This window comes from Arachis duranensis, chromosome 5, assembly GCF_000817695.3.
Source record: "Arachis duranensis cultivar V14167 chromosome 5, aradu.V14167.gnm2.J7QH, whole genome shotgun sequence".
NCBI lineage: Eukaryota > Viridiplantae > Streptophyta > Magnoliopsida > Fabales > Fabaceae > Arachis > Arachis duranensis.
The window spans coordinates 96,001,809-96,019,258 of record NC_029776.3 but is presented as its reverse complement, the minus strand read 5'-3'; the positions used below and the strand labels follow the sequence as shown (position 1 = coordinate 96,019,258).

At 29.8% G+C, this 17,450-nt stretch overlaps 1 protein-coding gene and 1 pseudogene across 1 annotated transcript; both read right to left on the bottom strand.

Annotated features, from left to right (window-relative positions):
* Window positions 1-5,888: 5,888 nt before the first annotated feature.
* Window positions 5,889-11,745, bottom strand: LOC107490534 (methylecgonone reductase-like; annotated as a pseudogene).
* A 1,807-nt stretch (window positions 11,746-13,552) lies between these two features.
* LOC107490579 (protein REDOX 2) lies at window positions 13,553-17,020 on the bottom strand. Its single transcript, XM_016111352.3, has 4 exons — window positions 16,565-17,020; window positions 15,766-16,012; window positions 14,615-14,794; window positions 13,553-14,072 (listed from the first exon to the last, which is right to left on the bottom strand). The coding sequence occupies exons 1-4, from the start codon at window positions 16,879-16,881 to the stop codon at window positions 13,848-13,850; spliced, it is 969 nt and encodes a 322-aa protein (XP_015966838.1). The 5' UTR covers window positions 16,882-17,020; the 3' UTR covers window positions 13,553-13,847.
* Window positions 17,021-17,450: the final 430 nt, after the last annotated feature.

The window sequence follows — 17,450 nt, the reverse complement described above, 5'->3', positions numbered from 1 at the left end:
TTGTTGGTCTACCAACAAAATTGTTTTGGGCTATTCACAAATTACTTGGCCCAAATAGTATTGTTTTCCTTTTAAGTCATTTAGCCGCATAGCTTGGAATATTTTGTACAAAGGCTGATCATTGTCATCATATTGGGCTTATATTTCTTTTTAGCCCAAGTAGGAAACTTGTTTTAATTTCATGCACACTAACAACAACATTAAACCACCAATTTGAAGCAAATGTTGAATTAATAATTTTCCTGATTAATAATGTTTGATCATCACAATAATTCAAGTTTTTCAAACTCAACAATCTCCCCATTGATGACAAACATTATTAAACATGAATTATAAAGGATAAGGATTTAGAAAACTCCTTTGAAGATTTTGAATCCTCCCCTTTTCAGTTGATCACATTGCTCCCCCTTAATGTGTGCATCTATCCAATGGAAGCAGTACCTGTAACATGCTTAAACAGTTCCAAATAAAATTTCATATATTCAACACATGGAACCTTTAGAAGCAAAACCATGATTATCAAGTAAGAACCTGATTTTGAAAAAATATATTTTTATAAACATAATCAGAAATCATTCTTCTCAAAAATTTTCTTGCAACATATGAAATAGAGTAGATCAGAGAGTATATTCATAGTACATATCAAACAAATGATCAATACTCAAGATCAAACATAATGCTCAAAGTATCATATTCAAAGCATCAAAAAAATTCTGCCAACAAAGCAACAAATCATAGCAAACAATAAAAGACAGTGTTCAGCCATCAAAACAGAGCATAAAAAAATGGCATGAAACAAAAAAATGACATGAAACAATAATCAAAAGGGCTAAAAAAATAGAGCATAAGAATTGGCAGTCCCAATTCTATTTTCAACTCTGCCCTTTTTTTAAATTTTTCTCTCCCTTTTGTCATCAAGAAAGAAACATGTAAAATAGATAAAACAGTAATATAATGCAGAATATTGATATTAAATCATAAACAGAGTATTAAAGTTACTGAGTATAGTCATCCAAGCATAAACAGTTCTAGTGAAAGTAAATCCAAAATGACAGCAAAAAATTTTTTCCAAGAACATAAGCAGTAGTGAGCAAATCATTCAAGCATCAGAAAGGTGGATATCAAATCAATATGATTATCTTCTCCTTCAGAATGAGCCATGTCCTTCTCCAAGCTCTTAATTAGCAGATTAACCCTTTCATGACATTTGGTCCAGGCCTTCTCATTTTTCATATGCTTGCTTTCTAGCCTCTTTGTAGGATTTTACCATTTGCTTGGTCATGGTAGCAAACTCCAAGAGAACATCTTTACCTTTATCATGTTGCGATACACCACCATCTTTGATTGTGAACACTTTATTCTCAACAGACTCAATACTCAAATCAACATTAAAATGCTAAATCAAGCAAGTAAAAAATATATCATATGACAAGTTACTCCTTTTATCAATTTTCACACGGTCCCGCATATGATGAATCATAAAGTAAGCTATACTAATGAAACTATTTTAGTGAAATTTAACTGTCTCAATTCACGGACGATTGTGCCAAAAATTCGAGTTCCTTTTGGATTTCCCTCTTGATTAATGACAGCCGCGGCATTATCATCATACTGTATTATTATGCCATTGCTACGTTTAAGTTCTTTACAAGTACATACAATTACAGCTCTAATCACTTCTGATCTTTCTAAAGACATATTTGAGTTTTGAAGACCCACGTTCTATCGAACTGAACTAAGAGTGCTTATTATTTATTTTTTTAATAACATAATAATATTATATTAATAAAATATTATTAAATTTTAAGTGATCCCAGTACATCTTGCTTGCATATACCATATACTATATATAAATATTGATATATATGTATCTCCAATTTGAATCGATCTCAATTGATCCCTTGTTACTTCTCCTACGATAAGTGTTAGTTCGAGATAGGGATGACAGGATTTGAACCCGTGACATTTTGTACCCAAAACAAAAGTGCTACCAAGATGCGCTACATCCCTTTCAATTGGTTTCCTGTGTCATTGTAAAGAATCTTTGTCTTGTTTTCCACATTTTCTCCGTTGTATATATATTATATAATATATAATAATATATAATATAATTAAGAATATAAAAATTCTTATATTCTAATCAGAAAAATTTTAATATAATAATCAAAGAAAGACTTCTTAAGTTAATAAATAATTTAAATAATAATAAATAGGAAATTTTTTTAACATAGAAATTTATTTTATTTTTATGGAATGTTCGGGCTGAAATAAACCCCTTTTTATTAGAAAACAAAAAAGATATGGGAATGGAGTTCAAAACAGCATAAAGAACAAGAGTGTCACAAACAACTACCCTCTGATATGATCCACTTTTTAGGAGTAAAAAAAATGCCATTAATGCTAGGAACAAACCTTCTCTTTTAAAGCAAAATCATTAATGAAAATGGTTTTCAAAAATTAATTTAAATTTTTTAAAAAAAAACATGAAAATTGAAAATACAACTCATGAGGAATGACAAAAGATTAAAACTGATATGACTTAAAATGGAGTAAAGTGATGGCATGTTGAAAAATTAATTTCAAAAATTAAAAGAGTTTTATGATTTAAAGATAATGAGCCCATATCATGTGAACAAAGTTTGTCTTACATATGCCCAAAAGGTGGTTACAGCATGCTGGGCAATAGGGTACAGTTCTTCATTTTTAATCCACAAATTTTTTGGACTTTATACAAGTCTTCCTTTGAAGAGTTCATCACTTACTCAGATTTGTCTCCTTGCTGCCTACGAGACAAAAACAAACAGAGGCATAAAAATCACATTTTTTTAACAAAACTTAAATCTATCATCCGCAAACTGTTCCTTAATGAACAAAATCTATCTTCACACAGTGGTTTAGTAAAAATGTCAGCAAGTTGCTCTTTAGATTTTACAAATTGAATATCAATAGTACCCTTTTGCACATGTTCTCTTATGAAGTGATATCAAACCTCAATGTGCTTGGTTCTAGAGTGCAGTACAAGATTTTTTGAAATGTTTATTGCACTCATGTTATCACAAAATAGAAGTATACTATTGATTTTCAATTTGTAATCTTCCAATTGAGTTTTTAACCAAATTAATTGTGAGCAACATGCATCGGCAGATATATATTCAGCTTCAGCCATGGACAAAGCAACCGTGGATTGCTTCTTGCTTGACCACATCTTTAGTGAGCTTCCAAGGAAGCAACACATTCTGGAAGTGCTTCTTGTAACAGTCCAGACCACCCGCTACCACGATATTGTCCGTTTTGGCACACAAGGTCTCACGGTTTTGTCTTTGACGATAGGGATGATAGCCGAAGCCCCACACACTCACTCGTCAAAACGCATCATGATATGGAGAGGTATCTATACCCTTATAAGGCATGCTTCGTTCTCCTCCCCAACCGATGTGAGACCTTACAATCCACTCCCTAAGAGAGCCCAGCGCCCTCGCTAGCACATCAATCTGGGCTCCAACTCTGATACCATCTGTAACAGTTCAGACTACCCACTAGTACGATATTGTCTGCTTTGGCACACCAGGCCTCACAGTTTTGCTTTTGACGATAGGGATGATAGCTCGAAGCCCCCCACACTCACTCGTCAAAATGTGTCATGCTAGGGAGAGGTATCCACACTCTTATAAGGCATGCTTCGTTCTCCTCCCCAACCGATGTGAGACCTTACAATGCACCCCCTAAGGGAGTCCAGCGCCCTCGCTGGCACATCGATCTGGGCTCCGGCTCTAATACCACTAAATGTAACACCCCAATTACCCTAAGCCTTACCTCTAGCCGTAAAGCAAAGGTTAATCAGGGGTTACGACAGTCCTAAGGCTTATATATATATATATATATATATAGGGAAATAATATATTTTAGAAGCCTGATGAAGGAATAAGCTCAAAGACAGAATTACAAAAGTGTGAAACGTTCACACAAAACTAACGCATAAGATATAAGGTATAAGTATAAGAGAATAAAACACATATAAATAGAAGAATATAATAATCATAGAAATCTAGCCGCTGCTTACGGAGTTTAAGCCGACTAGATACAAATAGAAAGATACAGAGTTTATAATTAAAATAGCTTATACAACCTATATCTCAAATAAGCCTCTAAGGCCATAAAGATAAATATACAAAAGGTGAGAGAATACTATGACGAAATTTAAATAGAAATAAACAAGGAACGAACCATACTCCGCTCTGTCACCATAACCGCAATCTCACCGAAGTAGATTACGATCTGCATCTGAAAAATAACAACAAAATATGGAATGAGAACCAGAGGTTCTCAGTATGGTAACAGTGCCTAATGATGTAAGATGTAAAGCTCTGGGACGCCGAAGGCAATCCTAGAACTTCACATCACATACGGATATTCAAGCCTTAACAAAATTAAATAAAAAAGAACTTAAACCATAAACCGGGTTATCTAAACTTAGGGAAAATTCTAGCTAATACCAATCACATCACTGTATCCTATAGCTTTCGCCACCCTAACCTCCGTGCGATCCCATCGCCACCACTTACCTAACCTCCTCAGCACCAGACAATCACAATTAATGCAAACAAGTAAAACACATATAATATTCATATACAACAAGTAGTTCAAGAAGCAGATAAGCATGTTATACAATTAGCCAAACTCAAGTAAACAAAGCAAGTAAGCATATAGAAGATGCACATGATGAATGTCTGCCCTATTGGCTGTGATATCACATGTCAGTTATTGTGCCAAACTCGACAGAAAATCTGGTCGACAACTTTCGGATTAGTCTCTCTATTGCGCATAAGGAGGAATCATTCCGAGGGATGAGTGCCCTACCACATTCTCCTTTCAGAGGAAAATATTCCGAGAGAGCATGCCCTACCACCTTCCTCTGGTTGTTGCATGATTTCGTGGGTTAGTGCCCTACCACCTTGCAATCAGAGAGAAACCCATGCTCAAGAGAAAAATTTCGAGGGAGAGTGCCCTACCACTTTCTCCTTTCAGAGGAAAATGTTCCGAGGGAGAGTGCCCTACCACCTTCCTCTTGAGCAACACATATGAGTGAGAAGTCCAGCTTGCTTCTATTCTTGGCAAGGAGATCTTGAAGCTTCTTCTTGAAATCTTGCTTTCAATGGCAAAGATCTTAGCTACACCATGATTCAGATTTTTCTTTTGCAAAAGCCATCATCAACTTAGTCTTTTTTCTTCTTCATAGCTTCACTGTATCTCTGATTACTTGCTCTTGCTATCTTCTTCTCTGACAATGAAATGACCAAAACAAAGAGAGAGAAGAAAAAGAAGAAACAAAGCATTAAATGTAAGATTAAATGAAATTGAAATCGCACTAATAATTTCCAATGAGTGGAGTAACGTGTGGAGCATCCAATGCTATTAAATCAATTTTAATTTTCTTTTTCAGTTACTAATGCATGAATTTAATTGAATAAAAATTTGAATTCCACCGTCACGAGAGAGTGGGTAACAGAACCACTTCTCTTTCTATTTCTTCTTTCTTCAATTTTCGGACCAAAAATTTTGTTGGTCTACCAACAAAATTGTTTTGGGCTATTCACAAATTACTTGACCCAAATAGTTTTGTTTTCCTTTTAAATCATTCAGCCACATAGCTTAGAATATTTTGTACAAAGGCTGATCATTGTCATCATATTGGGCTTATATTTCTTTTTAGCCCAAGTAAAAAACTTGTTTTAATTTCCTGCACATTAATAACAACATTAAACCACCAATTTGAAGCAAATGTTGAATTAATAATTTTCCTTATTAATAATGTTTGATACAATAATTCAAGTTTTCTAAACCCAACAAATTTAATAATTGTTTTTGTTGTATAGTGATTTGATTTTTGAGTTGTAGTGGCTATATTTTGTCCACACACTAAATGGAAGCTGGAAACTCATGCAGCGTGTTTTTTATTGCCTTATTGAATATTTGCCATTTTGCCCCCATAATCCATGCATGCTAGTAGATGTTCCTAAATATATCATTTTGTTAGGCAGAGAGAATTTTAAATAAAATTGTTTGAATTGGAAAATGCAAGTATAGAGGTGCTTCTAGCTAAGAAACATTATCTTAAATTGTAGTTTATACTCATATATATGTGAACAACTTTGGATGGACACCAAAAGAAAAAGAAAAAAAAAATATTAAGAAATCCACTCACTAGTAAAAGTCTGTCAATCATAACCTCATTGCAAAGAGCTCTTGTTTAAGGGTCCCCATCCCAAAGCTCTTCCAAGGACTTGTAAACACCGTTCTGAGATACAAAAAATTCTGCCTTATAAAGCCGGCTCTGTGGAATCTTGCTGATCTTGTCTGATTCCTCTTGGCTCAGTTCCCATTCAAATATGTCAAGGTTCTCTCTCATCCTCTCCTTGTTGAAACTCTTCACAATGGCACTTGCTCCTTCTTCACATATCCATCTCAGTGCTATCTGCATCATCTCCATGTGTTACACATGCATGCATGGATTCTTATTGCAACAGTGTCATTAGTTAACTCATGGGACTTGAGGTATTAAAAATTTTAATGTCCTCGGTCCTTAGCGATATGATGGATTGCAATGTGGAAAACTCAAAATTACTCTTAGAGGGGGTCTATTTAGAATAAAATATTTTTGAAATTGATTTAATTTGAAATGAATTGAATTGGAAATAAATTAGTATGATTAGAATTAGTGATGGAAAATAAGAACTGATTTTACTTAAAAATTAATATAATGATCTAATTTTACATCTTGTTCTTTATATATATTATATATTTTTTATCACTATTAATAACTCCATTCAGACATCCAACACAATTATATTGGAAGGTCAATTCAGTTCGTCTAAACGACCTAATCGAGTGGTTGAGACGACCTGTCCAGATGATTAAAGATATATTTATATTTAAAGGATAAGAATAATTTTTTATATTTTAAAACATCAAATTATTCAATTCTAAAAAATTCTTTCAACAATGGAGACATTTGAGTTTAGTTGGAATATAAATATATAAAATTTATAAATCAATTCAATTTTTTTTTGTTATCTCTTTGAAACAAGATTTGATTTTTAAATCAAATCAATTCCAATTTCACGAGATCAGATTTTAAATACGACCTTAGTGAATATACTTCAATGAAAAATTTGTTGACATAAGATAAGCTAGTTAATAGAAATGGGTCGTTGATAGAATTAAGAATACGTCGTTTTTGAGTTATAAAAAATGGTATGGTGTTTATCTATTTGATTGTTGATGGCAATGCTAGAAATGACAATAAATTATACCCTATAATATTGTATTTTTATCTTGTTTTCATTATTTTTTTCCCTATATGTTCCGCTTTAGTGTTGAGTTCTCTTTTTTCACAAAAAAAAAAGCTAGTTCATAGGATGTAACTGAAATTATTTTCAAATGTTAATAAGCTTGCAATTACCTGTGCCACACTCTTGTTTCTAGTTTCAGCAATTTCCAGAAGAATTGGGTTCTCCATGACTGCAGTTGAACCCCAAAACACTTTGTATGCTCCAAGTGGTGACCATGCACTCACATGGATCCCATTTTGTTTGCAGAATTCTCTTAGCTTCCCTTGTTGCCATGATGGGTTCATTTCAACCTAAAAAATCATGCATTTATATATGAAATCTCAATGCAGCACTCTGTTATGCTTTATTGTTATATATAAAATGAGGTCATCATTATTTTGACATCTGAATAGTTGTTACAATACCAATCTAACTGTTGAGTTAGATAATTTTGAGTTGATAATATGATGACAAATATTGTTATTGGGTTAAAAATTTTAAAAGTGAGCTAATGGATTTATGAGTATTGCAGACCCAATATATTCATCTCAAGTCACATTATGAAAGTTTAGCAAATACTCCACAATGCACAAATCAAAGTTTCAGCCCAATAGTGATGGTGAGTACAAAAAATCAGAATCATCATACCAAGAAAGATGGTTCAGCATTGCATGATTTGACTAAAGAAGAAAGAGCAAAAAGGACAGTTGGCAACAATATGAAAAACAAAAGACAACAAGGACACAGACAACAACATTAAAGACAGTAAAGAATCAAACGGCAGAGGATAAAAAAAATCAAAGATTGATAGAGAAAAAACAAAATATATGAACAATAGAAATTAGTGGAGCAGCTACAACGACGGTAGAAATGGTGGAGCAAAATAAAAAAACAATACATGTCAAGAAAGACAGTTACAAGAATAACAGAAGTGGTAAAGCAAAATAAAAAAAAGCAATGCATGTCAAGAAAGACAGTTATATCGGACATAATCAACAAAGAAAATGTAGTGAACCAATTTGATGAAGCAAGTTTCTTATTATATAGCTAGCTCTTAATAATATTTGAAGATAAAAAAAATAGTGTGAAAAATTCACTATATAACAAGCTCTTAACAACATTTGAAAATAAAGAAAATAGAGTGAAAAATTCAGAGCATCATCTCGTACATGTAGAATTATTTTCTTTCATTTTTTATCTTCATTTTAAATTTCATTGTTATGACTATTTGATGCTTATCTTTCTATAATTGAAAAAAAGAGAAATTATAGTGAGGTGAAAAAAATTGAAAAAATCATGAGAAAAAAGAGGTAAGAGAGATATATTAAAAAAGTCAAAAGAAATTTTATATGTACTTAATTATTGTTGAACTAGAATTAGTTTTTTTTTTGCCAAATTGGGATAGCACTATGTAGTCAATGAACTAGTTGGGTTTTTTTTGTTAAGTTGGGATAGCAGTTGGTGGTAAATAGGCTTAGTTAGAAGTTTAGTAGTTAATAATAGATGAATTAGGTTGTAATTCATTAGTATTGATGTTGTAATCAGTTTGATTATAAAAAAAATTCTACCATAATTATAGTGGATGAAGACTGAATATAGGTTTTATTGCACAAATGTAAACTGAACTAAGATACATACTTACCTGATTTTCTTCTTCCCTACTCTATTGTGTTCTGGTTTTAGAGACAAAAACAAAAAAAATATCCTGCTTAATCTGCTCTCACAAAAACAGAGCAAAAAAAACTTTAATTTTAATTAACTTGATTCAACTCCTTTTTAAATTTTAGCATTACCATCACTAACATTTAACTGTCTACGTTAATCTTACATTAACAGATATGGAAAAAAAAGTTAGAACAAAAAACTAAAAAAAAATATATTTTTAAAATTGAAAATTTTATTATTTTAAAAGTCAGAGATCAAATTAATTTACTCAACTAATTTTCAGAAATCAATATATTTTAACAGTTAAATAATTTCATATATTTGACTCAATATATTTAACTGAATTATCTAAAAGTTCATAATACTATTTTTACATAAAAATATTTTTGTAGAAATAACAATTAATTATTAATGTATACTTTTTTATTGACTTAAATTTTTGAGATTGTTTATTATATGGTATTAGACTTTTTTTTAATGATTAAAATTTCTAAAATTTATTTCTTGTTATTCCTCGCTCTTTCTAAATAAGATTGAATTTTAGTATAAAATAAAATAAAATGAAACTATATATTATTCTTCATGTTTTAGGCCGCCTAAAAGGTATTCTTATATGGTGGCGGTGCGTAGTAGAGCATATCAGATATAATATAACATCATATATGTGTTTCTAGTCAACTGTATATGAGTTTTGGAATATATAATTAACATTAATTACACAATTAGTGAAGGTGATCAACCATGAAACATTTGTGCATACTAAACTATATGATTCAAGATTTTGGAAGAATTTCTCATCAGCTAATGATAAAATTTGATACCTGATTAACAGCGGGAGGAATAGTGGCATTTTCCAAGAGTTGCGTGAGCTTTTTTATGCCAAAGTTGCTAACACCAATAGACTTAGCTAATCCCAATCTATAACATTCTTCCATGGCTTCCCATGTTCCTTTTATGTCAAATGGTATCACATCTTCACCAGTAAAGTTGAAGCCTTCAACATCTTGTCTTAACCTCACTGGCCAATGAATCAAATACATATCCACATACTCCAACCTCAGCTTTCTAATCAATTCCAACCCAAATAACTTAATCACTCACACTATCATCATATATCCATTATAATGATGATCCTCATATGCATGTATATTAGAAAACACCCCACTTAAATATGATTAAAAAAATATACCTCAATCTTTTCTTTTCAATTTAAGTTTTTAGCCTTGTTTATAGGTTTTATATATAAATAAAATAAATATTTCTTTTACATATATACATAATTATGCGACAATTTACGCATTTAAACATGTAAGCACTCTTCGAATAAATAAATGGTGAGTTCTATGATATTTTTGTTAAATTTATTAAATATTATTTATTTATATTTTTTAGTAACTTAAATAAAAAGTGATAGACACTATAATATTCACCTAAATAAATACGTAACATAAATGCACAAATCTCAGAAGTTATACATTCGAGATGAATATTTATATTGATCTCAGTATCTCACGTAATCACGTGCATTAAAATGTGCAATATTCACAAAAAAATATGTATTTCGAATACATATTTATACATTTTAGGAATTAAGTCAGTGTTTGGGAGAGAGATAGAGATTGAAAGACTAAAATTGAAAGGCTGAAATTGAAATAAAGGAAAAACTACCATTTGTACCTATGAATTTTGCAAACGCCGACAAAAGTACCCATCAAACAAAAAAATTAACGTTGTATCCATAAAAGATGGGTTCTGTGTGACAATAGTACCCAAACCGTAATTTTTTGTTGACTTTTTAATAAGATTCCCAAATTACCCCTTTTATCTTCTTCTCCAAATTTCAAACATTCACTACCCTCACCCATTCTATTTGGTATAAATTAGGAGATAGAAATTAAAACAAGAATAAAATTCTAATTTAATTTGTACAAAAAATAAAATTTGAATTAATTAATTGAAATTAGAGTATTTTAGATATAAAATATTATTAAAATTTCAGTTTTTGTCTCTACATACAAATTTCAGTCTCATATGTCTTTATTTTTTGGAAGTACTGAAATACTAAAATTTTAGAAATAGAGATCTCTGAACCAACAAACATATACTAAATTCTCAATTTTTTCACAAAATTTTTAAGTATTTTGTTTAAATAAACCGAACATACCATTTAAAATCGTGCTTGATAAAGATAGAAATATAAAGACATTAAAAAATACAAATTTGTTCAGAATGAAATACGAATACTATAACAAACAGTCAACATAACCTTGTCTGAATAGAAAAATGTATCTAATTTTCTATTACACAAAAACTAAGAACAGAGATCAAGACAATTTTATACATATATATAAAAAGAGGATTAATTATAGAATACTTACTGGAGTGTTGTTTTGAGGGCTGGGAGAACAAGATCATGGTGAGCATGAGTATTCCATAGCTTTGAAGTAATGAAAACATCATGACACTCTCATATTAGACCTACCTCTAATGCCTTTGGCACAGCTTTCCTTATAGCCTCTTCGGTGCCATATATTGCTGTAGTGCCAAAATGCCTGTAACCAACTCCAATGGCTTCAACCAAAATTGAAGCGAGTTCTTCATTGGATGGAAGAGGACTTGTTGCAGTTCCAAGCCCCATAATTGGCATCTTCTTCCCTGAATTTAACATCACTTCAGGTACTTTCTTGAATTCCATGTTTTTGTTATGTGATTATGTTATGTTCTGTTTGGTTCAATGCAATGAATATTTTTCTATCAATTTAATTATTGTTTTATATAATACAATGTTTTGATTTTGAGTTGCTGTGGCTATATTACGTCCACTCATGCAAGCTGTTTACTTTATTTTACGATTAATTATTTTGTGGTCTCTACAGAGTTTCACTAAATTTGCAATTAGATTTTTATATTTGTTTTAGGAATGTTAGGGCTAGCAATTTTAGCATTTTATAACCATCAATTGGCCATTAATAATATTTTTAATGGTGTGAGATTATATTTAATAATAGAAGATCATTCACTTTTATTTTGATGATTAAGTGCTGATCAGAGAACACAAAAGTTACTGACCCCCTAAACTTTTCCTTTTTTAATTAAGTATCTATATTATTTTTAATTTTGTAAATAAGTCATTTTCATATAAAAAATAGTAATTTAATAGAATATTTTTTAAAAAAATATATATAGTCAAAGATCTAATCAAGTTTTTAATTATGGATACATTTACTTTGTGAAAAAATATTTAATTAACGCTAATATTTTTAACGCTAAAAAAGACTTAATTACAAAATTAAAAATAGTATAAAAAATTCAATTAATAGAATAAAATATTTAAAAATCTAATTATAAATTTTATAAAATTATAGAGACCAACAAATGAATTAAACTTTTATTTTATTGTATTCTTGAATATTTGTCATTTTGTGCTATGGATGCTAGTAGATATTTTCAATTAGAGAGTTATTCAAATAAAGACATTTAAAATATTTTTTAAAAATATTTTTTAATAATTAAATTCAGTATATATAATTAATTAAATTGTATTATTTTTTTTAAATTAGATCAGATAAATTGATTTGGCCAAAAAATCAATGAACTACACCTTAAATCGATCTATAGAATTATTATAGTCATTTTTTATAAAAAAAATATTAATTTAGACTGATTCAAGATTTAGTTTACCGATTTTTTAACTAAATCAATTTATTTGATTTAGTTTTGACAAAAATAATACGACTTAATCAATTATATATATCAAATTTTAATTATTAAAAAATATTTAAAAAAAAACGTCTTAAGCGTCTTTATTTAAATGAGCCTTTTAATTATGGGATTTAATTTGTCATTTAATTAGTTAGGGAGAGATGAAGTATATAACGGTGGATCTAACTGGGAAACATTATCACCCAATTGTAGGTCACAGTCATATGTGAACAACTTTTGATGGACACCATAAGAAAAAGGAAAAGATATGTAGAGTTTTAGTTTCATTTACTATCATAAAATATTTTTCTAATTACAATACATAGTGTATTTGTTTTGATTTGTAATCACTTTTACATTGCTTTACTCAAATATATAGCGCCAAATTTTTCTTCAAGCTTGGCAAGATTCTTAAACAATTTACTTATATGGATAATGCAAAAGAAAAAATGTATTTGTACCATTTTTTACATTCATACACTTTGTTGGTATATTTTTATAAGAGAAAAAAAAAACTCTTACATTCAAATGTGTATAATTAAAATTTAGCTTTTTCCCTAAAAAAGTTATGAAAAAAAAGTGTATATATAATTTAAAAAAAAAACACTGCTAACAAGTAATATTGATATTGATTTTTGGGGCAGAAAATCTTTTTAGCAAGTTAGTAATTTATTATATCATCTTTGATGAATTATTTATAAACTGTTGGTTATTTATAGACTCCTAAATCTTAATCATTCTCCAGAAAAATTACACTAGAGAATATTCTGTTTCACAAGGATTGATTTTTGTACTTATTTATTTATCTTTTAGTGAAATAGTGTTTCAGAAAATAAAAAAAACTATAGAGCATTACATTAGCACAACCTTTGAATGGTGGCTCATAACAATAGGGCCACGTGGCCATGATTACATATATGAATGAATATGACAAAGGAAATTAAACCTCACATACACAAATGTCACATTCTTATTCACCACTCAAGTTCTCAACCAAAATACATTTCTTAACTAAATGCTTAGATTAGTTATGTCCACATACTATATAATATAAAGATAAAACCAACCATGGCAACACACAAGAAGTGAAATTCAAATCATAAGAGTTTATTAGTAATTAATTAAGATCTTAGAATATATGTTTGATTTTGTTCAAACATCACCATCCCAAAGTTCTTCCAATGTGTTGTAAGAACCATGCTCAGAGAGCCACATGTCCCCAGTGTATTGCCTTCGCTGTGGAACATGCTTGATCTTCTCTAAATCTTCCTCACTCAGCTCAAAATCAAATATGTCAATGTTCTGTTTCATCCTCTCTTTGTTGAAGCTCTTTACCATTGCACTTGAACCTTGTTGGTATGTCCACCTAAGTGCTACCTGAAATTGACAATTTTAGGAAGCAATTAAATTGATCTTCACTCAGAAATCAGAATAGATAATATTACATATTTTACCTCTTAATTTCTCTTAATTTAAACAAATTTTAAGAGTACTATAAAAAAAATATTTTATTAGAAGTTATTGAATTTTTTTTCAATACATTGAACAAAAGTTGAAAAAAGTGATCATATTTTTAAAATATGTCCTTAAAATACAAGTTAGTAAAATTTTAAATAAAAATAGATAACTTTTAAATTTTAGTTTATAAAAACGAAAAAAACAACAAAAAAGTTATAAAAGCCAAAACTAAAAGTGAACTTTATTTTAGACGTAATGAATGTCATCTAAACTATAGAAAAAGACCAATTCATCTTTTGCAAAATATAGAAGTATCACGTTAAGCTCAATGTTGCTTAATTTTACAAGAGATTAGTGTTGTTACGTTTTACAAATCATGAGATTCGTGTGTAATTTGATGAATAAGTAGTGGATCTGTATAGAAGTATAGATGAATGACAATGCTCATAATTTTGAATTACCTGAGCTACATTCTTCCCTTTGGAAGCTGCTATGTCTTTAAGGATTGGATTCTCCATGACTGCTCCTGAACCCCAAAATATGTTATAAGCTCCAAGTGCTGACCAAGCACTAACATGAATTCCTTTCTCCTTGCAAAACTCCCTCAATTTCCATTGCTGCCAAGATGGGTTCATTTCCACCTAAGAAAACCCATAATTTACTATCATGGTTTTTGAGACAATTATAATTAGATTAAAGTGACAAATAAATCTATAATAAATTATATTTCGCACATATTAGTCTTTAGAGTCTTTTAGGATAATAAACATGGATGAGTTAGTTTAAATTAAGACATTTTATTCTAATGATAAGAGCTAATTTAAAGATAATAGAAGAATTATATTAGTATTTTTTTTAGGAACTAATATGTTTGAAGTTTAGATTTTCACAGATTTATTTATCACTTAATTTTAAAATTAATACAAAAGATAAACTCCTAAATATTTAAGGACAAAGTCGTCATTAAATATTTTAAAATTACAAAATCAGTCCCAAAAAAGAAAACAACAATCTAGTAAAAATCATACACGTTGATCAAAAGTATAATGTGAACAACCAAACCTAATATATAATAAGCCACTCTTTCATTGTGTTAGAGACACCTAAGGCTCTGAGTTTGATATTGTCAATATTTTTCCAGTTATTATCTTTTTTAGACTTAATATTATTTTCCAAAGTAATAGTAATTATATTTAATAAAATAAAATAAAAATTATTTTTATAAATATAAGTTACAATATTAATATTTGATAAAAATATATTTCTAAAAACTAAAATGACCATAATAAATATGAAAGTAAAGAGTAATATATAAGTTTTTTCACTTTTAATATATAAAATTATATTAAATTTTTCTTAATTCTAAAAATTACAAATTAGTATTGAGAAGTATCTTTATAAATGTTTCTAAAAATATTTCTAACTTTTAAAAACAAACAAACATAAGTATATAAACTTTTTTGTTTGTTATATACAAAAGATTAGTTTATACTTTTAAAAAGAACAAATATTTCTCTAATAAATATTAATAAATTCAGCTTAAGGTTTGTCCTAGTAATAGTTTGGTAGCAAAATGGCAAAAACAAATAGATTGATTAGTGAAGCACGAAACCTGATGAACTGCAGGGGGGATTGTAGCTATTTCAAGCAATTTGGTGAGTTTCTTGATACCATAATTGCATATCCCAATGGACTTTGCTAAGCCCAATTTGTAACACTCTTCCATTGCTTTCCATGTCCCTTCTATGTCAAATGGGAGAATATCTTCTTTGGAAAACACTACTGGGTTTTCAAGGTCATGTCTAAGCCTCACTGGCCAATGTATCAAATAAAGATCCACATACTCTGTTCCCAGCTTTCTATAACAATATGTTCAAAGTAAAATTAGCATAGTGAGAGACTAGGACTGGAACATAAAGTTATTACTTAGTTTAATTTCTTTTAACCCTTTTTCTAAAAGAAATTAGGAAAAGGAAAAAGTTAGTTAAGAAATGTTTTTTCATCATTTATACAATCATATTTTATGTTGAAACATGTTATTATCTTATATATTCAATTAAAATGTTAATTTATTAAAAATATGAACATAAGTTACCTCAAGTACCTCATAAATAAATGCTTAATCATTTCATTCAATTGTAAACTTTTACATATTTTATATAGTTTTCTGTAATATCCTTCAAACCAGCAGGTCAAATATTATCTGTCATGAACACAAGTGCACGAATTCAAACACGAGTAGACTGATCACTCGACTAATATGACTTATCAAATTTAATTTTAGAAGCACCTTTACTGAAAAATCTCACAGGTTATTCTCAATAAAATTGTCTCTAGAATGAAATTCTTACCCTGCCTAAGACAGAAAAATAAAATAAAATAAAATTTGGAGTAAGGAGATGATTGCTTACTTTAGTGAGGCCTTGAGAGCAGGAAGAATAAGATCATGGTGAGCATGAGTGTTCCATGGCTTTGAAGTGATGAAAATGTCATCTCTGCCCTTGATGAGTCCTTTGTCGATGGCTTTCTTGACAGCCAAGCCAATGGCTTCCTCTGTTCCATACACGGCGGCGCTGTCGAAATGGCGGTACCCGGCTTCAATGGCATCAACAAAGATTGATGCAAGGGTTTCATTTGAAGGACGATTCTCCACTGAAGTTCCCATGCCCAGAACTGGCATTTTGTGACCTGTGTTCAGCAACACATCTGGGACTTTCTTTTCACCCATGCTTCTCTCTTCTCTCTTCTTTCTTCTTTTGACGCACAAAAATGTGAATGACAATAATTGTGTCAAACAATCTCCTTTTGTTTTCTTTTTAAAGTGGTTGTTGCAGTGTTATCATGGCACAAGATGATTGCTTGTCCTAATGTTAGATATTTTTTTTTTAAAGGGAATCTTTGCTCGTCGTAAGATTAGCTTTGGTTTCCTAATTTGGGCGAATATTAAGGTGCATAAATATTTTTCATGGAGTAAATTTTGTGTTCTTTAGAGTATTTTATTCATTTAATTTTCTAACGAAATCAAATAAAGTCAGAAAGATAAAAGAATAGACAGAAAACAATAAATGGTATATAATAGATATGGTGGAGAAAGAAACTGATTTACAACATGAAGTAAACAATTTTTTTGGGGATGTGTTTGATAATTGAGGTATTATATGATCAAAAATGGTACTAAATCAATCGCAGCGTATTTATATATATTTATACATGTTTTGTACATTGTATCAAAAGGTAATTTACTTATCAAAAAATAAAACCTTTTCTAACATAATAATCAAAATTATAATAATAAAT